This window comes from Olea europaea, chromosome 3, assembly GCF_002742605.1.
Source record: "Olea europaea var. sylvestris chromosome 3, O_europaea_v1, whole genome shotgun sequence".
Lineage (NCBI taxonomy): Eukaryota > Viridiplantae > Streptophyta > Magnoliopsida > Lamiales > Oleaceae > Olea > Olea europaea.
This window is the reverse complement of record NC_036239.1, coordinates 6,777,424-6,795,632: the sequence shown is the minus strand read 5'-3', so window position 1 is coordinate 6,795,632 and position 18,209 is coordinate 6,777,424. Positions and strand designations below refer to the sequence as shown.

Here is an 18,209-nt window from a genome sequence, read left to right as displayed (position 1 = left end):
CATTTTATAGGTTAAAAATTAAGTCCATTAAACACATTTAGGTCCCGTTTGGGAGTGATTTTGAGAATTGATTTTGTGACCGTTATGAGAAAAGTGGATCCCACCTCTGAAGGAAGAAGTCAAACTTTATGGCTAAAATAGTAAAATAACGGTCAAAGAATCAATTTTTTGGGATGAAAAATCTCTACCAAACAAACTCTTAATTAATAATTTCCATGCAAACGACAATTGTATAGAACTTTTTTTTTTTTTTTCATGCAAACTTCCATGCTTGCAATCAAACTCATCCTAAATATAATATCAAACAAAATTCAGGTGACCAACTCTAAATTTATTCACGCAACAAACTTGGTGAAGGGTTGTATATATTATCATCAACACAGAAACAAATAATGTACAATTGCTGACTTTATGTAGTAGAACCTTTACATCTTTCAATCCTTTCATGGTAGTAAACAAAAACAACCTAGCGAGTCTAAGAAAATTTCTGTAGACAGATAAAGAATGGGACACATTTTACAAATGAAGTGAAAAATACAAGAATGGATAATTAAAACTAGTTATCTCCGAGGTGGATGGAAAATTGGGTTCATCTCAATCTCAGCATCTCGAGACTCCCTTGAATTTTCGACTTTCTCTGCCTCTCTTGCTATCTGAATGTCGTCAGGTCCGAAATACTGAATTAAGATTTTTACAACAAATCGAGGAACTAGTGCCGCTATTGTGATACCAAGCAAGCATGCCCAGAACAATTCAGTCCCAGCAATATGAAAGAATGCCCTGCACAACGCGCGAATTATCTTATGTTTTCATTTATTATGATGGTAATGCACACTATTTACAAATCCCAAGAGTAGCCAGCAACAAAGTTCAGAAAAGAATTGAGCTAGTCTCTGAAACATGGGCCAGAAAGAAAACAGCATTTCTATGCCAACCACTGAATCAAACGACACATAAAAAACGCCGATATAAACCAGAATTGGTAGGATTTATTTGACACAAGAACCCACACCATATGCTTGTATACATTAAGACAAAAATGCTACTTGTACAGATAGATTTACAGGTGCTGAGAAGGCAGAATTTGATTGGCTGGTTTAACTTTGTTTTTTATCCAAAATCCAATGAAATCTTGCCGGCTGGCATTTTGAAAACCAATCTGTGAAAACAGCCTGTACTTGTACTTGTAGCATTTCTCACATTAAGAATGTAACACGAGGAAGAGAAAGCTTACCAGTAACCAGGTAGGAAAGGAAGAGCATCGATAACCATGACGCAAATGAAAGTAGCAACAATTGATCCCCAGATGGCCGCATGAGTAATCCAATACCAGCGAAAGACGTCCATGGCCAAATGTAAATTAACCATAATTACCACTGCAATTGTCCAAAGATCTCCAATGCTCGAACCATCAACATCGCTTCCCCAATATGCAATCAGAGGTACAAAGAAAGCTGCTATGCTTTGCCACAACGTGTCCAAAATTGTTACCCAGAATAATTTTGCGTTGTAGCTTTCTTGCCTTTGCCCTGTCCCATAAAGTTGTGGATACCTCAGCAGAGTTGTTCTACTTAAATCCTTATCAAGGATCCCGACAACAATAGTAGGAAACGAGGTGTAGATTACTGAATATAACATACTGCTCCAATCGGTGATAGCAGTTGTCAATGTGAAACTTGTAAAGAGAGTGTACCTGTGAAGAAAAATTGTGCAAGTTAGACAGCAAATCTACGCACATGTTCATTTACATTTTTATAATTCAAATTTAATATTTTTAACGTGCCAGTCTTATAGTCTTAGTTTATACAGAGATGCAATATTATTATTTGAACCTTTAACTCTGCTTGAGTGTCATTTCAGATTCAGACAAACAGAAAATTGAGAATAACAAAATACTTTTTCAGTTTATCCTTCATTAAAAAATAAAAAATAAATAAATAAAGTAAAATGAGTAGCATTCACTTGAATGCATTTGAGGTCAACTGAAAGGATGAAAAGGGCCAAATGCTAAAAGAAGCGAGTACAAAATTTCCATTTATTATAAGCAGAGGATTAACAACTATTTCAAAATATTATCGATTAGGGTATTTTTGGACTTTCTCAGCTTTAAATTATTCAAGCATAGTCAAGAAACTGATGCCTTTTCTTACTATTTATTTTTTGGAAGTCACAAAACCAGGCAAATAATGTAGCGACTAAAATGCTACAAACAACAGTAAACTAAAGTTGTCTTTAGCTTTCTCTAATATTGTACTGATAAAGAAGGAATTTATATTTGTATTTTTCATCAACAGAAAACTCACCAAAATAATACAAGAACGAAAACTGAATTCCTGTAGAAGTTGTACAATATCATGTAACTCATCCGCTGATAATTCCAATGTCCATGTACCAATAATAATGGGACCAAAAATCTAAATTGACCCATTGCGAAATCTGATGCCATGACAGCTTGCCTACCCTCTTGTCCACTGATGCCAATACCAACATCAGCCATCTGGATCATTGAAACATCATTTGCACCTGAAACTCAGACAAAAATAAAAAATAAAAATATTAAATTAAATTGCCTGACACCATAGCTTGATGGTTGCTTATTATTCCCTTCTTCGTACGTATTTTTGTCAATAACATTCACAGATAACAATGCTTACCATCACCAATAGCAAGAGTCATCTCATTAGCTCTGTTTTTCATCAGGGCAACAATTCCAGCCTTTTGCAATGGAGCTACTCGACAACACAATACCACAGTACATTTGCTGGCTACTTCAAAAAGCTGCAAATTGATCGACAGGTACAAGCTAAGTATCAAAATAGACTGTAACTCAGATATAGAGAGAGAATAAGTAGAGTAGACGATCATTAACCTGTTCTTCAAGTTCAGTGTCAAGAATGTGAACAAGGCTTGTACCATCAATAATTAATGCAATTTCTGTCAATCTAGCTCCAGAACCTCCTCCCGTATCGTCAGAAGCAATAGTAAGCTTCTTACACATTAACAAAGCATCTTCTAGGCTCTTCTTGCATGACTCCTTAGAGATGTTGTTGACTACAATCTGGGTCATCTTACTTGTCAGGAGCTTAGAGGAGTGGCCAATTGAAATAGCTGTTTCTTGCTTGTCCCCAGTCAAAACCCAAACCTTGATACCAGCATTTCTCAAGGACTCAATTGCTTCTGGAACTCCTTGCTGCAATTTATCTTCAATCGCAGATGCACCTAATATGCAAAGGGAGTTTTCTATGTTGTAAGCAACCTTACGGAGTAAAGATGCCCTCCCCATCAAGGCAGTGCTTGCTTTCTCGTAAGATGATTGCCATTGTTCAAATTCAGATGCACTCAAGTCCCGCATTCCAACAACAAGTGTTCTCAAACCCTTTGAGGAATAGAAGTGAAGGTGGTCTTCAGTTGCCTTCACAATATTCGAGTTCAAGGACTGATCAATCACACTAAACATGGTTGTATCAGCACCTTTAACGAATACCTTAAACGTATTGTCAGGGCATCCTAGTATGACTGACATCCTCTTCCTGTCACTATCAAACTCGTGCAAACCCAAGACATTGTACCTGCAGTGACCATTTATGGGTAAAACATTAATATCAAGGGCAGAAGTAAAAAAATAAAAGAAAAATTGACAGGCGCAACAAATTAGACAACCACTGTTAGCAAATGAGCTCCATAAGTCGTCAACAAAGGAAGAAACAACTAGAACCTCCATAATCCTCTATTGCAACAATTGAACTGTATAATAGTAACAATTCCAATCTTTTCATGACTCTGACTTTTCTAGTATGAGCAATCTCATAGAAACATTCTAACTATATCATTGACAGTCTAATAACTTGTTAAAAGCTGCAAGTAACTGCACTTATGAGGCTTGCAAAGTAAAATCGAGCTCGAGAAGTATGAAGAAAGAAGCTTAGAGTTACCTTTGCTTTTCCCCTTGAATGTCAATAACTATATGACCTGAAGTTCGTTCAGTAAGCATAAAACCATAAGCTGCAGCTGCATAGACCAATGCCTGTTCATCTGGAGACTCTCCCTGATAATCTATCAACTTCAGAGCAGGATCAGATGTCTCCACAGTCAGAGGCACAATTGTATTGCAAGCTGCCAATGCTATGAAAAAATCGTGAACATGTCTGCCTTCATCTGTGTGTTTTTGTTTTGATAAACTGAGAAGCTCCGGATCCACCTTTACCTTCATCTTTGGCCTGAAAACCTGCCCGTCAACTGATGACAAATAAGGCAGCTATTAATAATATGTTTAGAATGAAAACCATGTGCAGGACTGAGAATATAAAGAAAACAGACCAGTGCAGACACACACAAAGAGAAGTTGTAGTACCTCTAGCCAAGTAGCCAGTCTGTTCATCTTCAGCCAACGCCTTCCCACCACTGTAGTCTACACCTCCTATGCTTGCACAATGAAATTCCATCTTGTTCTCAGTCAGTGTACCAGTTTTATCAGAGAAAACATATTTTATCTGCCCCAAGTCTTCATTTATATTCAAAGCCCTACATTGAAATCTTGAATTGGAGGCCTCATCCAACATCCTATTATCTCTGATCATAAAGTAAGCCTGACCAACACGAACAAGTTCCATGGATATGTACAATGATATGGGAATCATGATCTGGAACACAATAACTGACATGAGGAATACGAAGAATATCTCCATACCCCAACCATAATAATTATAATCCTTAACTTTAGGTTTCGAATAGTCCTTTTTCCTGTAAAATTGCATTAGAACCAAATCATCCTTGTGTAGCCTCAACCAAACACCATGACAGACAGAAACTATTGTACACAGTATTACAAGAAATATAGAGAGGTAAATAATCTCCTGGTTCATCTTTGTCTCGAGGCGGCTTCGTTTGGATGGAGCTCCAGAGTTGTTGAGCATCGCTTTTGTCTCTCGACCAGCATAAACAGCAATCCCAAGTGCCCAGTTAGTGTTCTTAAGCTCACAACCACGAAGGATAATGTTCGACGGTCCAAGGGAAACACGCTTTCCATCAATTTCCATGTTTGCCTGGAAACCATAAATGTTCCTGTTGGGCTTCTCACACTTGATCAATCCACTTATCTTTTCCTTCTCGGGGTTTTTCATTTGGGTCTCCTGCTTTGCATACCGAGTCTTCAGATTTGATTCTCCATCCAAATTAGTCGTCTGGATATAAGCAACGCCAGTAGTGTCACTCGTAGACAGCAGCACCATATCACTAGGAAGACTCTCATTTGCAGAAACTTTAATGATCTCCCCAACACGTAAATCTTTCCATTTCTTCTGTTGGAACTGATCATTCACAAAAACCCACGCCAATCGGTTGTTCTCAATCTTGTCTGAACGATGCCTTCTAAAGTCCTCATACGCATCCTTAACAGCTGTAACAAATAGCACGATTGCTAACGGCAAAATTGAAGCTCCACGACCGAAAACAGCCAGCTGGGGAAGCTGATTGAGGATGGCGATTGCAAGAAAGTATATGTAGGCAACTCTATGGAACTGCTCAAACAAATTACGGGGCAAGAACGTCAAGATAGAATATTTCCCAGTTCTGATCGAGTTCCTGGCAAATTCAAACTTCCCATTCGTTTTCTCAGGATCATTTATATAAACCAACCTTGCATCCTGATCATTAATCTCTTTATAGGAGGAGCTAAACCTTTCGGAATCAGCTCCCCTTGACCCGTGCCTCACGGAAGGCTTTGATCCCAGTTCAAAGCCAACCTCCCTAACAGCATGCCCGCCAGAGGCCTTTGAATAAATCGATTGGATTGACGAAGTACTTCGCTGGGATGAGGAATTTCGGATAAAATCCGGAAGTGGAGAATTTCCACTTTCGAACTGGGAATTCAAATTTAAATCCATCCCAGAAAAAGGTTTAGGGTTCTCGGAAATTGGTTTCAACGAAATAGGGGTATATGGTAGTTCTTATTTACCGGGGGTTCGTGGTGAAGGAATCAATATAGGGCGCTGTTGGGACATGATCTAGAGATCCAAGAACCCTTCAGCAGCTCGCAATCAAAAATCAAAACATACATGTGAATTTTTCTTTTCCCAGATGCTAATCCCAGTCAAAAAAATCACCAGAACTCGGAAATCAAAGCAATATCCAGAAACTGATCTTAACCAAAATCGCCAAAAATTGAAATAAAAAAATAAATTCACAATACTAACAACTTGTACTGAGAATCAAAACTACCAGTAAAATATAAGAGATCTCCGTGTTATAATAAATTGTCTAAGTTGTTTGAACTGAAAAATTACCCAGTAATAAATATTGATGACACAACAACACAAAGAATAAAGCAAATATAAGCTACAGTATTAAATGATTTGCATTGGATATTCAACGGCAAAGGCTTTTTTCTTGAAAGAAGAGAGGAGGATGAAAGAGTTTTATTTCCTGGTTGCCAAATCATCATATTTTTCACATTATAATTTGGGAAATAAGAGAGAAAAATTCAAAGGTCAAAGGCGTACAGCGTAATTGAATTTAGAGATGGGGGGCGAAGATTGCAAGAAATTGGGAAGAGAGAGAATGAGAAGACGAGTCGCAAAGGGTTGGCGACAACGCTCCACAGAATTATATATTACAATTCGATCAAATTTAATGAAAAATAGTATTTGATTAACATTTTCGTTAATGAAAAACGTAAGAGAAATCGTCTCTGAGTAGTTGTCGTTTTTTGATTTCCTTGTTGTTCTAGAAGCGTCACCCAACCCTGGAATGGGTTGAGTCATGAATGAATTATTCACATTATCTTTCTAAAGTATGGACACCAATTGGAATTTTTCAGATAAAAATTTTAAATTAAAATCAACAATTAAATTTTAACAATACATTTTATTGATCCGCAATTTTTCAATCACAAGATCTATCAACTTTTATTCAAATCTACTGAAATATAATGTATATCTATACAAGATAGGTGCATAATGTGTTTTCATTCTTTCTAAATTATATGACATTGAATTATTGATATAAAAAGTCGATGAAATTTCTATTGGTTTTCACAAGAATGATGATGAATGTTCTAAGAATTTGAGTTCGTTGTAAGAATACTAACGAGTATTGGTCTAGTTGGTACTGCACCCATCACTTATTGTTCGATGGCTGTAATAAAATTCATTGAACTATAAAGTGGTAGAGTTTATTATCATCTGTACCAATACTCACTATCATTATTAGCATCGGGAGTGCATATTTCGCTAAGTAAAGCAAATATCACCGATCTAAAGAAAATAAATTCTACCTTTTGTTCCTTCTTCCATAATGGTTTGTGACCAAAAAAATAAATAATAATAATAATATTTATTATTATTATTAAAGATATTTTTTTTAAAACGGAGGAGAATACAGTGCTTAAAAAATTGAAATAGTGTGGGAAATTTGAAGTTTCAAAACTTGGAAGACCGAAGTCTAAAAGTAATTTAGAGCATGTTTAGGAGTGATTTTGAGAATTGATTTTTTGACCGTTAGGAAAAAAGTTGGGTCCACTTGTGAGAGAAGAAGTCAAATATGACGACTGGAATAGTAAAATAACGGTCAAAAAATTAATTTTTTGGGTGAAAAAATCCGGCCCAAACAGGCCCTTATTTAAGAGGGTCCCACGATCCACTTTCATATTTAACCGAGTCTCATTCTTTTGATAACAATGAATTTTTGAATGGTGCACTGATGAGAAATGTGTGGTTAAAAAATAAATAAAAATTTTGAATTTGCGTTTAATATTATTTTATTAAAAAATGTGTGATTGAAATGATATCAAAACATTGTTTAAAAATATTTTTTTTTTCAAGGAATGGGAATTAAACGGGGCTTATTAGTCAATCAGTTACTGACTTTGCTTTAATCAAAATTATTTCGTGGATTTGGTATTCACAGTTTAATAGTTTTCCTAAAAAGTAAAAGCACATTTTAAAGATTATAAGTTTCTTTATTATTTGTACTTTACGCAATATTTACGCAGTAGTAAATAAAATTCTTTTAAACGTGGCGCGATAAACTTTTGAAATTTAAGCCGTACAAAGTTTTTGATAGTCAATACGTGTTACAATTTTGATTAGTACTTTACTAACTCGTAGATAGGGATTAAAACAAATCCAATAATTGATGTCGGGTTAGAACTATATTTTCAACTGCTTGTTTAAATTAAGGATAAATTTGCTTGTACAGTCCAAATTGATGTCGGGTTAGATCCTTATTTTCAACTGCTTGTTTAAATTAAGGATAAATTTACTTGTACAGTCCACTTACATCTCCTCACAGCTTCGGGGGCTTGTCATTTTTTTTATTGAGTGTGAGTCCCTCGATTTATGAGTAGAGTGTCAACCGAGTTGTCAAACTAACTGTTGGTGCAGCTCGGTTGTTAAATTAAACTATTGAGACACTTGATAGGATTTTTATTTTTATTTTTTATTTTTTATTTTTTTTTTGGGGGTGGGAAAGAGAATCTTTATTATTTTCAATGAATTATCTAGGAAGGGTTTGTATATGTTTAGTACAAATGAAGCCGGCACCTAGAAAAATATAAATAGTGGGCCTCGATGAGTTGGGACTAAACGACTTAGCCATTGTTTGAAGTAGATTCTTTTTAGGAAAATTGATTTTTGGTGCAATTTTGTGGGCCATAAAGGATAATTTAAAGTTGATTGGAAAAAAAAATAGTGGGACTTTTGACTTTTTGACTTCCTCCCCATTAAGTAATTTTTGCCTCCATGACTGAATTACTCATAACATACCAACATCTACTCCTAAAATGATCATTCACTCTTTCAAATCAAGGGCAAAATTGAAAATGACAAAATGGATATCTTGAGGCACGTCAGTGGAATTAATTTTAGTTTACCATTTGACTAACAATTCCCTAATTTTAAATTATCAAATTTTTGCTAAAAATTTAATTTTAATATATCCTAGAAGCACGAGTAATGGTTGATATTCAAGGAAAATTTTCAAGAGAGCCTTTTTTTTTTTACACCATGAATAGAGGGTACATGTCTTGTCTCTTGTTCTGTGTTATTTATGTGAAGATTCGATTCTTCTCTATATATTAGTCTTCTGCACTTTGTTAATTTTAAGGTAATGTTGGCATGGCTTAGAAAGAAAGAGTCAGACAAATTCACCATTCATCCAATATTAAAGTTTTTTTTTTCCTATAAATTTACAACGTTTATAAAATGAACGACCCCTGATTCCTTTTAGCATAATATTCTAATGGCTGACAAAATCATGTAATATTTAGAACTACAGTAAGCCAATGATATTATATCATGGTAAGCGAATGATAATTGGTCACAAACACTCCCCATGCCCGGGCCCACCACCAGCAGCAATTCAATTACACCACAGCCCGTCACCTCCTTCTCTGCCACCACCATCCTACCACTCCACAACCACAATTCCACATAAAATAAAAAATCAAAATCCTAAATTTGCCGCAAGCACCACCACCACCGCATGAATCACAATAACCATCACCACTGCTTGTATCAACAAAAACCACCTCAACCGCCAATCTAAAAAAATCACCACCACCACCAGATCCAACAATGCTACCGTCAGATCCACTATCGATCCAACAAAACCCATTTCTACCTCCAGATCCATCACCACTACCATCTCCACAAACAAAAAATCGTAGCCAAAGCATGTAAATCATCGCCGCCACCATTCATTGTGCAAGGCGCCTCGATGACCGACTTCTCTCATTGCCACTGCGGGCGGCATTGTAGCAGAGAAGCCTTGCGAGCGGCTTCTGCGCGCGACACTACGTAGAAAAGCCTCGTCGACGATGGTGCATGGCCTCATGCAGTGTTGCTCCTACGTCGAGGCGTTTGGCAGCAACAATGAGGTAGAGACTAGAGAGAGAATGGATTGAGGAGAAGGAATGAAATGAATATTAGGGTGTGTTTGATTACATTTATTTTCCATGAAAAATATCAATTTTTCATCCAAATTTCTACTTGGAGTGTTTGATTGCTATTTTTTTCTATGGAAAACATTTTCCAACTTTTAAAAATATGCATAATTTTCCTTGTTTTTAAGGAAAATATTTTCCTTGGGTAGAGGTGGTTTTTATTTTCCACAAAAGATGGAAAACATTTTCTTTTCTAGGTAATATTTTCCATGACAATCAAACACACTCTTAGTGTTTGGGGTTTGGTTATACAATTAATTGAATTTTATAATATTATTATTTAACATTAAAATATTGTCTAATCATCTTATTTTTGTATATAAACTACAATTCTGATTTTTAAAATACAATCTTTAAAAGTAGAGTCCTATGTAATTTCCACTTATCTAGCTATGTATTCTTATTGGTCATACAAAATTCCCAAGAAAAATAAATTTAATTTGACCGATTATAAAATATGAGCCAAAGTAGGCACGTGCATGGTGACTCAAACTAGACTTCCAATGCAACAAGTGTTAGCCAACGACTCTATTGTAAGTTGTAACGTATACGTGCACATAACGTGAATTCTAACGAGTCAATTAATGAGGTTGACTTTAATATTTAATTTAATCGACAGTGTCAATCAATAATTAATGATTTTGCACTTGTAATGTCAATTTAATTGGACCATTCGGCCAAACCCTCGCCCCACACGCTAAGGCCGCCGGTGCTTTAACAATGTCAGATAGTGTCATTAGATCCAATAAATTATGATTTAGCCCTCCGTTTGTTTCTCATTATTTGACCATTAAAATAAAAAAATGATCGTATCCCTCATATCAAACTACCATATTTGAATTTCTATGTTTTCTGTGTGACTCATAAAGACTATATTTCTTATCCTCATTCTTACATTAATGAGAAACAAACGATCCATTAATCAATTTTAAGAAACTATTGAAATTGCACTGATTTTGAAAGTATTTATAAAAGATTTAAGTAAGTTTGTGCATCGAATGATCGGTTTGGATATTCGATCATTTGAATCCAAGTAAAATCAAATCCAAACTCGAACCGTCGATTTTGATTCAATTTTTACCCACAATTTTGTGAATTGATAATGCAGATTATCTTATTCCAATATCTAAAAATAAATAAAATATGTTATCAAAACACATTTAACACTTTCTTAATCCACTAAAAATATGTTGTTAGATATCATCCAATATATAACAAAATTATGTCACAAAATAGGATTCAACATATCCAAATAACAAACCAGAAAAACAACGACAATGAAGTATTAGATTCTACAAATGTTAAAAACAAATAAATTCATTCATTTGAAAACAGCATAACAATCAACATTTATTAAAGTTAATGTCATAAATATCATGATAAAAAGAAATGAAAAAAAAAATTATAGTTTTTTTCTTGTATACAATTTGTCACGTGGAATGTTTAATTTTGATAAATGAATTTAATTTATGTATGTATAATATACACATTGTTGTTTAGTACAAGTTGAAATTCCCTCGTATTTTCGCCAAATAAATCGATGACTTAAGATAAAATTTATTCCTATGTAGTAAAGATTAAAATTAGATTTTCATTAAAAAAAATTGATGAAATATATAGTTAAAAAGTTGTAAATCCTATAAAATATATGATTAAAAATAATTGTTAACTTAAATTTTAATCATAATCAAACTTCGACTTAAATTTAGAGGGTGTTTGGAAGTCATTTTTATGTAAAAATGTATTTTGAAATAGTAAATTGATGAAAAATGTGTGGTTGAAAAATAAGTAAAATTTCTTGATTTACGTGTAATATTATTTTAATAAAGAATGTGTAGTTCAAAATAAAAGAGAAAAAAATACATTTTGAAAAAAATAGTTACCAAACGAGACCTTATTTATGTTGGCTTGTTTGAGAAGTGTAACAGCAGACGGCGCATGGGCCTTAACCAATAATTATCCATTAAAGAAGGGTCCAATCAACCATTGCTGTAGGGGGCCGTCCATGGAGGAGAGTGGCAACAGAAACAGTAAATGCACCATTTTAGTCTTTCGAGAGGGTTAAATCCATTAATATTCACCCAACTTGACACTCACTTGACACTCGGGCTGTTTGATAAGTCTCTTTTTTATGGAAATTGATTTTCACCCAAAACAAAAAATGCATGTTTGATAGGTTTTTTTCTAAGTAATTCATTTTCCCACTTTCATGCCACTTCAGCCATTTTCCATCAAATTGATATATGGTGAGAATTAATTTTTTAGGCTTTTTATTTTTTATTTTTTTAGCAAAGGAAACAAATTTTATTTCTAATTGTAAAAGAATATTTTCCTTTAATTGACAATTTTTATGTAAAATAAAGTCAAACGAACACTAAAAGATCGACGATTTTCTTTGCTTTTTTTGGCAATAGAAACAAATTCTATCCCAAATACCAATAAATTCTATTCCTTTAATTGACAATTTTCATATAAAACGAAGTCAAACGAACACCAAAAAACACTTTTATTTCAAAAATTTTCACGTGAAAAATTATACTGATCAAACATAATAATTGACAATTCCTAGTAAAACAATTTCTAGGTAATTTAATTTCTTGGAATTCATTTTCTTTCCACCCAAATTCCATCTTTACAATCAAACGGACCCTTAGAATATGTTTGATAAGCCAAAATTTTCCCTAGAAAATGGAAAATGAATTCCAATTTCAACTTTTGCATTGCTCGATAGCATTCTTTTTAACTTGAATTCATTTTCTACCTTTTTTGCCACCTAAGCTGAATTCCACATTTTCCTTGAATTGGAATTCTCATCATAATTCCAATTCCGGCCACTGTACCAGTTTTTTTTCCTTTTTTTTTTGTTGGCAATAGAAACAAATTCTAAGAATTATAGTAAAAAATTATTTCCCTTTAATTAACAATTTTCATGTAAAACTAAATCAAACGAACACCAAAAAATAGATTATTTTCTTGAATTTTTTTTATTTTTGGCAATGAAAATAAATTTCATTCCCAATACCAGTAAAATATATTCCTTTAATTGACATTTTTCATGTAAAACGAAGCCAAACGAACATCAAAAACTACTTTTATTTCAACATTTTCCACGTAAAAAATTATACCAATCAGACACAATAATTTACAATTCCCAGAAAAATAATTTCTAGGCAATTCAATTCCCTGAAATTCGTTTTCAATTCAATTCAATCACATCTTTGCAATCAAACGAACCCTTAGTGTCATTATGATCATTCAATTTGATTTTATTTCACTATGGCCACTCAATTTCTTTTCACTATTTTCATTAATTTTTTAAAATGGGCAAAACGGCAACTTTCTATCAAGTATAAAATATATTTAAAAAAATTAAATAAATATTATTTTTAAAAAAATGAAATAATGTAAAGCTTATTTAAAAAAAAAGTTACTTTAAAAAATTTTATAAAATAAAATAAAAACTTATTTAAAGAAAACGTTACTAAGATAAAATAAAAATTTATTTTAAAAAAGGTTACTTGGAAAAATAAAATAAAAACTGATTTTAAATAAAGGTTTTTTAAATAAAAAAACTTTTATTTTTGTTTTTTAAAAAATTCTTTTGTATATAATGCAAATTTACCATTTTACTCCTTTTAAAATTAGTGAGTAGGATGAAAATTTTGGGTGCCCATGTTGAAACATTATTTGAAATTGGGTTGCCACGATGAAACGTTATATGAAATTGAGTGAATATGGTGATACTAAGTATAAAGTTGAATGATCATTTATGAATTTAACCCCTTTTTAGAACATGTCTGGTAAACATTTTCAAACTTATAAACCGATTTAATATCATCTTTATTCGGAAGATGTACATAGTCGTAGCTTTATTTTCTTTTATCTATATATTTTATAGGACATACTTTCTAATTTAACACAAGTTTTTCTTGTTACTTGTCGATTACGTTTTTTGGATAGTGGTGCTCTAATTTCTTTAATTAACCATGTTATGGTCTATCGGGATGGGACGCTCCCCTTCGATTTACCTTTTTGTGCAAATTGAAGTCAAAATCTTAATTGCATTGTGTAACTTTTAGATGCAAAATTCATGGCTTAGGTTTGTTGAATGGTAAGCTGTTGTATTTTGTTAAAATTGGTGGGGAGACGACGTGCTAGGAGAATAAGGGTATAATCGTCAATGCATTCAAACTGCGGCTTACCTTTCACTTTTTTCTTTCTTTTTATTTTTCAAATGGGTAATGACTATATTTGTAAAATAGATGTGATTTAATGTTTGAAAAATATATTTTAGGGAAAATTACCAAGAAACCTATATTTAAAAACTAATTTTCCAAAAATTCAAGGAGTTTAAATATCATTTAAAAAATCAGGTGATAATTAGGTTTTAATAATTATATTTAATAAAATCATAATTTAACCTCATCCCACCCTGGCCCCACTTCCAATCCCATTTGTTCAAAATCGAATTCATTTTTACCCTCATCCTCACCCTTTTCCTTCTCTCTTTACCCACTAACTCATTCGCCTCGCTATCTCTGGCAACGTGGAAAGCTTTGCCATGTCGACGACGCTATCGTTGTCGAAAGCGACGACTCACTGTTGTGGTGGTGGTAATTCTGGAGATGGTGGTATAGATGCGGTGGTGGTGGGGGTGTGATGATTTTCTGATATGTGGTTCGTTGGCTTTGGTGGTGGTGACGTTGGCTCTGTTGCGGTGTTTGCTATTGGTGGTGGTCGCGGTGGTGGCTCTGTTTGCTTTAGCTCTGGTGGTGGTGGTGGCGGCGGCGGCGGCTCTATTGTAGTATTTACTATTGGTTGTGGTCGCAGTAGTGTTGGCTGTAGGTGCGGTGTTGTATGATGTGGTTGTGGTAGTTAGGTACTGTGGTGGTGGCGGCGGCTATGTTGCGTTGGCTCTGGTGGTGGTGGTGACGACGGCGACGGCTTTGCTACGATGTTTGCTGCTAGTTGTAGTCCTGGTAGTGTTGGCTATGGGTGCAGTTCTATGTGATGTAGGTGGTAGTTGGGTACTGTGGTGGGGCGTGTGTGCTGTTGGTGTGGCAGTGTTGAGGCGTGGTGGTGTTTGTTGGTGGTGGTATCGTTATAGTGATGGTGGTAAACGGTTAGCGGTGTAGACGAATGGCGGCAATTAGAAGTGGAAAGTGCTTTGAAAATGCATTATATGGATTAAATGGTGGTGGTGCGGTGTTGGTGGTAGAGTGGCTATACTGGTGATGGTGGTAACTATTTATATGTTAATTATAACTTTTTGCGTCCAAGTTTGTGTCAATTTTGGCCGGTCTTGGTCATGGTGCTAGCGTCGATGGCGATGTTGTTTGGTTGTATTGATGGTAGTGCGGTGCCAATGGTTCCATTGCTGGTAGTACATATGGTTTTAGTGAGGTGGTGTACGTTTGATTGTTGGCGTTGGGAATGGTGGTGAGTGACCAAATCTATTTTCATTGTAGTCGCCTATGATCATATTTGTATTAACTATGATCATATGTGAATTGGTTACATATAGTCACAAATTAGACTAACATGATCGCAGACAATCACACTGAAAACAAATTTGGTAACTAACACATAACGACACAGTTCATTCATTACGGGTTACAATTTGCCGTTAAGGTCACAGTTTACTGCTCACAAGTCACAGTCATTTCATTTGGGTTGCAAATCAGTATAAACGGGTCATAGATCAATATTAACAGGTTACGCGTCATTTTGTAGAAGTCACGGATCAAATTTATATGTCACATTTTATGTTACGAGTCATGGGTAACAAATCACAAGTTAAAAATCATCTTTTATATGTCACAATGTACATAGTGACATGTTATTGCCCAAAAAACGAAAAAAAAGATTGTGAATTTAACATATTTAATTACAAAAATATTTTTTCGATTAATTATTTCATAACTAAAATTCTAATAGTATTAGATTTTTGAAATTTCAAACTTTATTTCTTAATTCTGAAATTGATCATTTGCATATTCATCACATCAGATTAGGTCACAAATTCAATAGAACTAGTTACAGATCACAATGTGTACAAGTCACGGATCTAAGGAACTGATCACAGGTCATTGCCAAAAAAGAAGAAAAATGAAAAAGGTAGTTGTCGAAAAGATGAACGGTCACCGGAGTAGTCGTCGAAACGGTTGTCGGAGCCATCGTCGGGAAGTCGTTGGAATATTTGTCGGAAAGGTCACCGGTGCTGGATAGGTCGTCAAAATTGTTGCCGAAGCCATCGTCGGAGGTAGGATGTGGTCAAAAGAGAAATAGAAGGTGATTTTTAAAAGTTTAGGATGTGGTCAAAAGAGAAATAGAAGGTGATTTTTAAAAGTTTGTCAGTTATCTAATTTTGAAATGTGATTTTTAAATAGAGGATTTATGTGGTGTTCCCCATATTTTAGTTATAGCGTATGAGCTAAAGTAGGCCCATGCATGGTTCAACTCAAATTAGACTTCGTGGGCAACGGTAATGTAGGACATACTGAATATTTTGAAACTGATTTTTAAAATTTTGGCGCTATTTTTGTCCATTTGTTTATTTTGATTTTTTTTGCAATTCTAGTTCGTTTAAACTTCTTTTTCATTACTTTTAGCTTTTCTAAACTATGTTTCCATGTAAACCCTTATAAATAAGGCCTTTGTTCATTTTTTTTTTCATTATCTTTCATTAATAAATTCGTGAGTTTATTATCTTTATTATTTGGTATTCCAAATTTTTTGTTCTTAAGGTTTTCGTTTGAACTCATTTCTTTCGCTGCGTCAAAAGGGTGTTACCCAACTACTTTATTGTAAGTTGTAACGTATTTGTGCATATAACGTGAATTCTAACGAGTCAATTGATGACATTGACTTTAATATTTAATTTAGAGTTTGTTTTGGAGTGATTTTGAGAATTGATTTTTTGACCGTTAGGAAAAAAGTGGGGTCCACCCGTGAGAGAAAAATTCAAATATGATGACAGAAATAATGAAATAACGGTCAAAAAATCAATTTTTTGGGTGAAAAAATCGGGCCCAAACAGGCCCTTATTCGATAGTGTCAATCAATAATTAATGATTTTGGCTTGTAATGTCAATTTAATTGGACTATTCGCCCAAACCCTCGCACCCACGCGCTAAGGCCGCCATGCTTTATATTTGCTTTAACTATGTCAGATGGTGTCATTAGATCTAAGAAATTATGATTTAATCAATTTTAAGAAACTATTGAAATAGAACTGCTTTGAGTGTTTATTAATGATTTAATTAAGTTCGTGCATCGATACCAATTGAATATTTTAATACATGAAATCACTAATTGCACGAGATTATTTGAATCCACTTAATTACTAAAATCAAATCCGAATTCGAACCATCGATTTCGATTCGATTTTACTCATAATTTTTTCTTTAGAAATTGTGAATTGACAATACAAATTATCTTATCCCAATTCATCAAAACATATTTAACACTTTCTTAATCCACTAAAAATATAAGGCTAGATATCATCCAATATATTGTAAAATATGTCACAAAATAGGATACAATATCTAGTACAGAATAAACACCAAATTACATATCCAAATAATAAACCAAAAACTAGGAAACAACAATAATGAAGTGCTAGATTCTAAATGTCAAAAACAAATAAAATAATTCATTTGAAAATAGCATAACAATCAACATTTATTAAAGTTAATGCCATAAGTATCATGATAAGAAGAAATGAAAAATAAAATTATAATTTTTCTTGTATACAATTTGTCACATGGAATGTTTAATTTTGATAGAGAATTTAATTTATGTATGTATAATACACAAATATGTGAATCCATGTATGATTTTGATACAACGTTGAGTTTATTTATAGCTTCAATGTACGGATAAAATTCATATATGATTTTGGACTCGATTAGTCTCGTAAATTATTTTGTTAATTTTGATCAATTAAAGTTTTATTAATAGAATTAAGCTCCCTGCACAGGGCCTGTACAAGGGCTCTCACATGGGGGTGGCGAATCTTAGACCTTTGTATGAAGCCTTTGTAATAACTACAAATGTCAAATCTTATCAACAGAAAAATGGTGGCTCGATGAGAACATTGAGTGCATCACAGGCTAGTAAGATTAGCCAAAATTGATGCCTATGATTAGATGCTTAAGTTAAGGAGATGAGGTCATGTGTACTTTCATCCAAATGCTACAATTTAATTTGTAACACTATAAATACCACACAGTGTAACATGAAGAAACTAATGCAACTCTTGACCACTATA

General features: G+C 33.8%; 1 protein-coding gene across 1 annotated transcript; it reads right to left on the bottom strand.

Annotated features, from left to right (window-relative positions):
* Nucleotides 1–348: 348 nt before the first annotated feature.
* LOC111384217 (phospholipid-transporting ATPase 1-like) lies at nt 349–6,585 on the bottom strand. Its single transcript, XM_023008478.1, has 7 exons — nt 4,352–6,585; nt 3,933–4,236; nt 2,870–3,569; nt 2,655–2,778; nt 2,304–2,523; nt 1,235–1,693; nt 349–780 (listed from the first exon to the last, which is right to left on the bottom strand). Exons 1-7 carry the CDS (start codon nt 5,880–5,882, stop codon nt 561–563), a joined length of 3,558 nt encoding a protein of 1,185 aa, XP_022864246.1. The 5' UTR covers nt 5,883–6,585; the 3' UTR covers nt 349–560.
* Nucleotides 6,586–18,209: the final 11,624 nt, after the last annotated feature.

What these genes read in the sequence shown, in the direction of transcription:
- LOC111384217 (XM_023008478.1), bottom strand. Translation starts at nt 5,882, where the DNA reads ATGGATTTAAATTTGAATTCCCAGTTCGAAAGTGGAAATTCTCCACTT. An exon ending in GACTGGCTACTTGGCTAGAG is followed by an intron (nt 4,237 to 4,351) that starts GTACTACAACTT and finishes ATTTGTCATCAG; the next exon opens with TTGACGGGCAGGTTTTCAGG. An exon ending in ACACTGAACTTGAAGAACAG is followed by an intron (nt 2,779 to 2,869) that starts GTTAATGATCGT and finishes ATCAATTTGCAG; the next exon opens with CTTTTTGAAGTAGCCAGCAA.